Source organism: Tachypleus tridentatus, chromosome 8 (assembly GCF_004210375.1).
Source record: "Tachypleus tridentatus isolate NWPU-2018 chromosome 8, ASM421037v1, whole genome shotgun sequence".
In the NCBI taxonomy this organism is placed as follows: Eukaryota; Metazoa; Arthropoda; class Merostomata; order Xiphosura; family Limulidae; genus Tachypleus; species Tachypleus tridentatus.
In genome coordinates, this window is record NC_134832.1 from 148,282,004 (window position 1) to 148,292,293 (window position 10,290).

Below are 10,290 nucleotides of genomic sequence, written 5' to 3' on the forward strand. Positions count from 1 at the left end.
CTGGGAAGTACCCCATTGATGTCAGAACTATCAGACATTTTTAAGGATTAAGAGATCATTCAGTGAGATCAAGTGTCAGGGTTGGAAAGGAAATCTGCAACAAGGGTGAAAGAACTCAAAATATGACAAGCCAAGCTACATACGTCAAGTGTTTGGGCTCATAAAAGGAAGATCTCAGGCTGATCCCAAAAGAAACTAGAATGGCAGTACCCTTGGTGAGTGATGTAAGCCACCACTGGCAAACTGTCAGAATGGATCATTATTATGCAATTCCTGAAAGGAGGAAGAAAGTCAAACAAAGCATACAGGTCTAACAGAAGGTTCAGGGTGTTAACACAACAAGACCTTTTGGGCAAATATACTGAAGGTAACCATCAGAAAAAAAACAAAAATCCAGACAAGGGGAAAGAAGCAGTTTGAACAACACGGGGTCTTTGTTCAATCACTTATTGTCAAAGAGGGAAAGGAACCTTACAAGATTTTGTATGTCATGCACCATCCATTGAAGAGATTGCATGTATGCAATACCAAGTTGGTTAAATGCTTCCATAGAAGCCACATCCACTAACACAGTAGAATCTTGCTAACAGTAATACAGTTAACAGTGATGGCATGACATCGAGAGCTTCTTGGACATCCTTAGTCCTGGAGAAATTGCTTACCAGAGTGTGATAAATGACAACACAATAAATCGGGAAAGAACTAAAAAGTGATAAGATGGTAAAGATCAATCATAGAATTCCAATCAGCATCGAGAATACAAGATTAATGGGAAAACCCTCAGAGATAAGTAAATGACAGGAAGGTACAAGACATGGAACATGAATAAAGAATGCAATGGATCAAATAAGACAAATGAGCAACCAAAAAAAATAATTGAATGGGGCATCACAGATACCCATGTGAGCTAAAGTCACAGGAGTAGCCCCCTTACACTCACCATAATGGACTGGTGGAGAAAAAGAGCCAGCCATAAGTCCCATGTAGAAATGGATGGTAAACAAACCTAATACATGACAGTGTCCCACCTCAGAAGATCCCAAAACCAAAGAATTATTCTGCATATGGAAAGAAAAGAAGATGGCAATCACTCAAACTTGGAAATAAGGAGGGAGTAGGTCTCCCACAAAAATACCCAAGGATTTAGTGGAATGCATCAGAAAATAGGTGTATAGCAAACAATTCTTCTGAGAGATCCAATAGTGGACAATGGAGGCTGAAAAACTTGGTGACAGATAAAAGGATAGAATGAGAGTCTGATCCCCATATAGGAAGCAAAGATTTTATGTGTAGAGAATAAAAAAATAAAGAATAACATACCTGATGGCAAGCTAAAGAATACAACCACCCTCTTTCAAAAAGAGACAAAAGTGTTCAGTGTAAATCACAATGTCTGGAGAAAAAGTGGAAAAGAATTAGTGTGAAATGCGACTAAAAAGGGCTGAGGTAGCCCTAGCACACTGCTGCAGGAGAGGTATGGGAAAACAAGACATAAGCAGGTAGAGGAAAAAAAAATCAAAATGTATGTCATTCCAAACAGGTTCAACAGTTTTAGGAAGAAGGAAATGAATACTGAGAGAAGGTTGGGCAGACTAAAGCTCCAGGAGTCCTCACCAAATTAATTTTAAGAAGTTTGAAATTACACATAATTATGAAAGTAGTCTTTATATTATAAAATTAAGTATCTGTTTATTGACAATAAAAAATGTATTAGCTGGTATCTGTTGAAGAAAACAATATATTTAACTTAATTTATGTGTTACCAGTAAAATTTAATGACTGAAAGGCATAAGATAACAGAGATACCTATTAGGCTTAATATAATGTTGTACTACACAGGATATCACCTGGTTTTAACTTAAAACCCTAAGCTTACACTAAGTATTAACAACTTTTAACTAAACTTGCATTATTCAACCCAAACAACAACAACAAATAATAGTTATATAAAAAAATATTAAAACAACAACAGTATAAAAGCTCATTTTTCCAAAGTTGGCAGGCCATATTCAAAATGTGAGAGCCCCAAACTCAAGGCATGACAAAGATTAACTGATATAACAATCTCCCAACATAAGAAAGCCAGCAATTCCCCTGTCAAGGCTTACCCTTCTGAAGCAGTAAGTAAATTATATCACTTCTGAAGTGGAAACATGAGCTTCAGTAAAAAAAAAAAAAGTGAAGGACATTAAAGGTGATTGGTCATTTAAAACTGATAAATTGAAGGGATAAAAAACATAAAAAATATTTACACTTGATATGAAGTTTTTAAAAAAATGTGAGAAAAAACAAACAAAACATTAACACTGCAAAATGAGAAGTTTTAGTTTGGTAGAACGAAATAAAGGGAGTCAATATACCAACATTATTTACAAAATACAATATAACAACTACCACGACTTCTACATCAGAGAAACAAGCAGAAAAATGTACACCAGATTTCAAGAACACCAAAAAACACTTTCAGACATTTTTTAACACTGCAAATCAAAAAAGCACAACATAATAGAAAACACCCAGATACTAAATAAATAAAGAAATACAAACACAAAAGCAAAGAAACCCTATTTATACAACAACTCAAACCAAAAATAAACCAATATAAAGGAATGCTTTCATACCTATACTAATTAATAACCTAATATCTAACTGCAATGCCCCCTACATTCCTGTACCTGTTTATACTTTCATCCCTAAGATGTGTTAGGCAACAGTCAGTTGAAAACTATCTTTGTTGACCTGAAGATGACCTAAGAAGGTCAAAACATTGTTCTTTATTTTAATTAGTTTTAATACCTATACTACCTATCTTGGGAATACATTCTTGTCTTCAGTTTGTTCCAGTGAACCAGTATTTTATTAAACACACATGTTTCAGTCATTATACACATGAATATATACATATTATCACTATTTAGAAACAAGTTCTTATATTTCAGATATTTTTCTTGATACCTTTAACAAATAAATACAGAAAACAATGATTGTTTCTTCTTAACAAACTTTGTACTCACCCTCTTGTCGTAATTCACTATGCCTTGTCAAATTTAGCACGTGGAAGAAGTAAAACAAAATAATTGTTTTAAGTTTTATATATATGCATTTTGAAATAACCAAATACTTCAACTCATCTTTAAATATTGCAGAATTCCACTGTAATTTATCAGGCTAACTAACTAAATTGTATTTGGAAAAGAAATATATTTTTCAGACAAGATTTTCACTTATCCCTTCCTTCTAAGATTTAATAATTATCATAATAATAATAACCTTGCAAACTTCCCACCACCTACATGGGAGACATTCTGATTGGTTACTGAGAAGTAGGTGTACATGAACAAGTAATTACAAAACTGAAACCGATGGGCAGGGCCAACTGTGTGTGAATGACTAAATGTAGTGATATCTCAGATTAAGTAAACTGTCTGGCTCTAGTAAGAGGTATCTCAAACAATTAAAGAAAAGCATAGTCTCAGTAAGGGATGTTTTGTACAACCCAATAGAATCTACATCTCAGTGAGGGCTTTCTTGGAAAACTCAAGAGAAGTAACAGTCTCTGAACACATGTGAGATGTAAAGTCACATTAAAGCTTAAATTAGAGGAGTTTTCTTGACACTTTATTATTTAAGAATAAAGATTTTCAAAACCTAGTAATAATAACTTGCCTGTAAAAATCCCAGATGAACATTAATGTGCATGTCGTTCAGAGGATGAACAATGATATTTGCATCATGGCCAAAATAATCTGATTCTTCATTGAAGTGGACCCGATGCTGACCTACTGTAAAAAATGTTTAAACATAAGTAGTTCAAAAAGAGTGAATTTAACAACAGTCATCTCTAATAAAGAAGGTGAACATTTTTAAACACTTGTCACAACAGATTTTCAATTCATATGTAAAATAGGTGAGTAAGCAAAGAGATGTTTTCCTTAATTAGTAATTCAGCTACCAAGAAATGCTGTCGCACTATTTTATTGTGAGGAATAAACCCTATAAATGAATTAACTTTACAAAAATATATAAAGAGATATTACCTGATGCATAACTTACCACTTTCTAGTACACCAAAATGTTCTTCAACTTCCATGTTACTTTCAGATAAACAGCATGGGTTATTTACAGAACAAAACAAATTATTACTGAAGGTGTCCCTCTTCATCAACAAATCAAGAGTCCAGAGTGAATGCCCTAGAAAATATTGTATTGCAAGTTATACACTGAAACTCAAAAAAACTTCAGGTACTATTTACATTCAAATGTTTCATTTCTATGATCACCTATAGGAGCCATTTAAGTGTAAAAACAAATATTTTATTCCCTTACAAACAAGACTGTACCAGTCTCTTCCTAGTGAGGGGGAATATTCAGGATAGGTAAAATATTTAGGGGTTGAATTTTTTAGTACACATATGCTGTAGTATTTAGGAAGTAAACCTGCTGTAACTGTAAGCACTTTTTGTTCATTGTAGGGTTTATGGGACGGAAAGGACTTAAGCCCATTTTTAGATAGTGTCATTGCTTTATTCACAATGAACATTAAAACTTGATTGTTTAACAGCTTACGTTGCACTGTGTAAAGGAGAACAAGCACACATTTTTATGTTCATTACTTGTTATATCAAACCAACTAGTATGACTACTATTTCTTAAACATATTTCGGGGTAACTAAAATTTAAATATCTCTAAGTTCCATTCTCTTCCAAGTTTCCTTGTTACTTTAACTTACATTGTCTTCTATAACTTGGATGTCACTGAACACATTTTTATTGGATTTTCAGTAACTTAATTCACTGGCTATATTGTAATACAAAACACAGGGCTATATCTGCATCTGTATATGTGTGTATATACATGTATACAGCCCCTTCTTACTGTTACCAATACATAAAGCTAATAAGTTTATTTTCAAACAATAACTTACCAGTCTACAAAACTTCAATACCATCACTTTAAACAGTATTCATTATTGATGTTTTTAAAGGATCTTTTACAGTCAACATATGAAATTTTTATTATTTCATAGAATTTTAAAATGAATTCTAAATATTTATTATTCAAGGTTTGGTTAATGTTCATTAGTTATTGAAGTTATTTAGAAGTTTTTTTTTTAAATCTACACCCATTTTGCACCATAATAGCTACTCTTACTGTTCAAAATCCAAGTATAACGTTTACTGTGTATCAGCAGAGATAAAGATGTACCTGTAGATTACAAATGGTAAACTAAACAACAATTCAGTTACTTTACATATTGTTCACTCTCTTTGTACTTTGACTTGTAAGGTTAAGTCAGTTAATTAGTTTTTAATACTTCTAACAATTTCTGTACAAATGAATTCAACATAACGTTTTTATACATTTTATAAGTAAATATGTGAGACTGATAATATAATGTATTAGTTAAGAATTACAATACATTATTTCATTCTTTAAATTATTTATGCAAGTGAACCTTCACTACTATAGTGTTTATTCCAATATGCTAATGCAACATTTCAATTTAGATTTCATTTCTTTTGTTTACACACAAGAGCTACAAATTCATTCTCTTGGTATTGAAGTTAGGATAAAATGACTTACTTTACAGATAAAGAAAACAAATTATTTTGGCTTCATCAGAACTAATACTATTATTATTATTTTATTATTAATGGAAGATAAGATGGTATTTTTGACTTTATTACCAAAATGTATATCCTCCAGTATGCACTGCAAGTTCTGAAAAACAAACTTGGTAAGTTATTTTAAGAAAGGTACTATACTTCAGTTGTGTCTATACAAAATAAATTTATCAATAATATTGAAACCACACAAAAAAATTATATTTCTTCTGATTATTCTCTGTCCATAAATTTATATTTTAAAATACTATGAACAAATTTAATATATCAGAAAGTTATAGAACAGGACCAATTTTTCATTTTTCCTGGTTTCAAATCACCTAGTTCCCAAAGCTGGAATAGTGATCACAAATCAAATAACACCGTCTTTCAGAAAGATTATGTCAGAGAATTATGAAGCTTACTTGTAATGGTATCAACAGTGATATAAACACTTTGACTGGCATATAATAAAGGTGCACACATACTAAAGTGTTAAAAATGTTTTCAACTTCCCACTCGCTAGCACTTCACACTTACCTATGTAATGGTCAATGACCCCAAAATAATGCATGAAACTGTAAGAAAGTATCTTAAAACATTTTCCATGATGCTTCAAATCAACAATAGTTTTCTCAGCTTCCCTCTTAACCAGTTGTGCTGTATAATAAAACAATTTTATGATTAAGAACCTTCACTGTGTAATTTATATCAAGCATGATTTACTCCTTACATTAAATTGTCAGATTTATTTAATTTTGTTGTTCAGAAATTAACATTTAATGACATGTTGGGCTGTATTTATGACTTTTCTTAAGTTTCAATTCCTGAAGTAGTTTTAAAAATTCTTGTGTTTTCTTGTAGCTTGAAAAAGTGTTTACTGGAATTTGAAATTAAATTAGTAGAATTTTAAATATTTATTTACTTTGTACCAGTTTGAAGCTCTTATGGATTTTCATTACCTGCAATAAGGACCCTCACATCAGAACCAATATAATCCCAGTTTAGACAGTAATTGTTCTTTTGTTTGTTTATTTAAAGTTAAGCACAAAGTTACACAATGGGCTACCTGTTCTCTAACCACCACAGGTATTGAAACCCAGTTTCTATTGCTGTAAGTCCAAGAAATATCACTGTGCCTCTAGAAGGCATTCAGACATTTGAAAAAATTATACACTAAAATCATACATAATGAAGTAAATAACACATAATATATTAGGTTTCTAATAATAATTTTGCTTTTTTATTTAATTAGAATTTCAACACCAGCATTATTTTTCAATATTAACTATTTCTGAAGTAGGCTTGATGCCACAGTGATATGATTTTGCCTGGTTATGTAACAGCCATCTCGACAAACGGGTAATCACCAGTGAAGTGAGTATAGTTATAACCAAAGTACTTCAAACAAATCACAGAAGTCTTCCTGTGGAAAACTGCATAACTAATACCACATACATCCACAAACACTGATGATGCAGAACAGACATTCCACTTGCAAATAATGTATGCACGGTTAATGTGAACCGTCAGAATATGGCCACTTCTCTCAAATGGCTTTAACATGAAAAACTCTCTATGAAAAATAATAGTTTATTGATAAAGCAATGAAAACAGTGATAGGACAAACATGACATAATGTTCAAAATAATAATAATAATTTATTTCAACAACTTCAGGTTGTACTACAATGTCAGAAGGTCAACACTTAGCTAAAGAGTTTAGACTAGTGACCATGTACTAAATATATGCATACAGCCATAGTTCACCATAATAAAAATAGTACAATGCCTTACAATGTACTATAACAAATGAAAAATCATTCTGAGAAGAATAGAACATATTGGTTTATATTGCAGTATTAAACTCCTTATATACCGTTCTTTCAGTCCAGTTTAAGGGCTAGTGCAACACAAACTCCAATCTTATACCAATGTTTGTCAAATACTTTTCATCAAGTTCATCTGAAACTTGTTTCACACTCTGAATGGGTAGCAGACCTTGCAGGATTATATAATGCTTTTTCAGCAGTCCTATTACACATTCACTGTGAATTCAAACAGAAGGTTTGTTATTGGTACAATTTAATACCCAACAACTCTTCACCACATTTGCAGGTTGTAACAATAAAAGTTTGCCACAAACATGAATAGTCATTACAACGAGTTTAGACAGTGGGCAAGTGTACAGATAAATGGGATTTCCTCTTTGTCATGTTACTTATTTGCTCCTTTGCTTTGGTTGCTATGCAGACATTGCATTGTAGGAAGCCAAAGTTCCCAGATATTTGACCTCAAGAACTGGTATTCATAAAAATTGGTCAAGCTTAAACTTTATAAGTTCTAAGTGATTTTAAATCATTTTTAGTTCTACTTATGTTTTTTGAGTGAAATATAATAATTTTTGCAATGATAACATACTTTGAACTCGTCTTTTAGGTTCACATGGTAAATTTTAATTTTTGGTTTTAAAAAATTAATTAAATAGCCTACAACACGTACTTGATACCATAAGACTAGCAGTAGTAATAGAACCGCACATGATATTCCAATCAAATAATCTACAATGTAATTTATAGTTTGGGTAACAATCCTCGAAAAATATGGAAGCTTTTTTGTTTCAGAATTATTAAACTGGTGATTGTTTTGTTTTTCCCTATGAAATATGCACTTTTGATTCAATCTACCATTTCTAAATGGTAAATAATTTTTATTTTGGTCCAAACCGTTACAACTATTAATTCATTTTAAGCCTTGTCAGTACCAAGCATCGTTAGTCTTATGATGATACAGTGGTAGTGTTTAGATTTGTGATAGGGCTAGATTTATTATCAACTTTCACAGCTGGATAACATTAAAGTTCTTGGCATTATTCACATACTTCATAAAACTAATATACAGACCTTAGTAAACAGATTCCTGACTAATAAGGTTTTACTAATATTAATCGGAGAAACTATGTAACCTTAGTTTACAAACAACGCTTATTACAACTTAGGCCTATATCAGTATATATGATTTACCATCCACATAACTGTTATTATTACTATCAGAGAAGAAATCCAAATAACCGAAGCTCTTCCGGAAAGAGGGCGTCACTTCAGTCAACTTTCCGAAAGCGCTCGAGTTGGGTTTCTTTCTGATGCTAGCGTTTTTCTGTTGACCCTGCGTAGTTGCAACATCATAAACATATAAATCTTGTGATATTAATTTTGCCCTTCCCCGATCTAATATCCTCTATACACACAGTTACTTTTCTTTTGTAATGCAAAATTTAATAAAACAACTTTTACTCGTATATTGTAGTGAAAATAGACTGCTACAAGTTTGTTTGTTTTAAATTAAGCATAAAGCTACACAATGGGATATCTGTGCTCTGCCCACCACGGGTATCGAAACCCGATTTTTAGTGTGTAAGTCTGTAGACATACCCCTGTGCCATTGGGGGCCAACTGCTATAACAATTTGAACAGAATGCATTAGCAAATCATTGTAACTTAAGTCCTGATGAAGCAGCAATAGTAAAACGCGAGATTAAATAAAAGGTTTTTTTTTTCTAATTAATTCGTAAGTTTGTTTGTTTGTTTGTTTTGAAGGCTTGTTTTGCTAGCCGTCCCTAATTTAGTGTAGCTTGAGGCCGGGCACCTGGAACCAACGAAAAGTGGGATTGACCGTCACATTATAACCACAATGCAATCTGCATAGCAACGAAGCGCACGAGGCAATGGGGCAAACCGGGCACCTGGAAACAGCGCAACTGAGGCAAAGGGGCAAACAAATAGCGCGACGAAGAGAAAATCCCATTCATCTGTACACAACAGAATAAGGTGGTAGAGAAACATAGATCGGGAGAAACAATATGACAACAAGTACCAATCTGAAGTAAAGATGTATGCTAAAGACAGATGGTGTGGGTATTAAAACAGACCTTAACTCTCTTTGTAATCTGAAGATGACCCAAGAAGATCGAAACTTTGTTCTGTATTTTAATTTAATCAAAAGTTTTACAGAATACAGATCAGGAAAAGATTAAAAAAATTTCAAAGTTGCTAATTGTCCCTTTGAATATGGTTTAAGCCAGTGGTTCTTAACCTGGAGATCGTTTGGAGTTTCTCGGGGTCACGAAAGGTTTGGGAATTATTGGAGAAATCACAGAACAGTTTGTAGTTTTTGTGGCAAGTGCCTGTAACTGCCCACCAATGAGAAACACGCTGAAGTGCGGCAGTTGAACCGCGTCGAGATGCTTGTTGCGCAACCACCTGTCTAATTTTGAGTAAAAATATTCATATATTACAACGTTTTGAATTATCTAAATTTTTTTAACTATGTAATATTAATACATCGACTTAAAATTTAAATATCAAAGCTTCTATCATATTTGGTATATATTATATCAACAAAACTATATAAAGATCCTAATTTATTGAAAATGTTACAAATAAATGACCTTGATAAATGCTACAAGTGCTAAACCAGGGGTTCCCAACCGGTGGGTCGCAAAGCCTTAGCAGGGGAGTCTTAGCAGGGGAGTCGCGTAGCCTTGTTAGAAGTAGCTTGGGATAACATTAATTTTATTTCATCAATTACATTTTCATGCTCTTACATTTTTTTTTTTGTTTCGGTGCAAAGCAAAACGTGTGCTACGTTAGTTCAATGTCATTAGGTGATATTATGGGTGTATGTATGC

At 32.6% G+C, this 10,290-nt stretch overlaps 1 protein-coding gene across 3 annotated transcripts in view; it reads right to left on the reverse strand.

The window, feature by feature from the left end:
- Nucleotides 1-8,798, reverse strand: part of LOC143223728 (adipose-secreted signaling protein-like) — a 33,242-nt gene extending 24,444 nt beyond the window's left edge. The window contains exons 1-4 of one of the 3 annotated variants that reach the window (XM_076452070.1): nucleotides 8,627-8,798; nucleotides 6,145-6,264; nucleotides 4,054-4,191; nucleotides 3,667-3,782 (exon numbers count right to left, since the gene is read on the reverse strand). In XM_076452070.1, coding sequence (XP_076308185.1) covers nucleotides 3,667-3,782; nucleotides 4,054-4,191; nucleotides 6,145-6,178 — 288 coding nt within the window. In that variant the 5' untranslated portion in view covers nucleotides 6,179-6,264; nucleotides 8,627-8,798. Of the gene's footprint in view, nucleotides 1-3,666; nucleotides 3,783-4,053; nucleotides 4,192-6,144; nucleotides 6,265-8,506 lie in introns of all 3 variants that reach the window. The other 2 variants (XM_076452069.1, XM_076452068.1) reach the window with 2 other exon arrangements.
- Nucleotides 8,799-10,290: the final 1,492 nt, after the last annotated feature.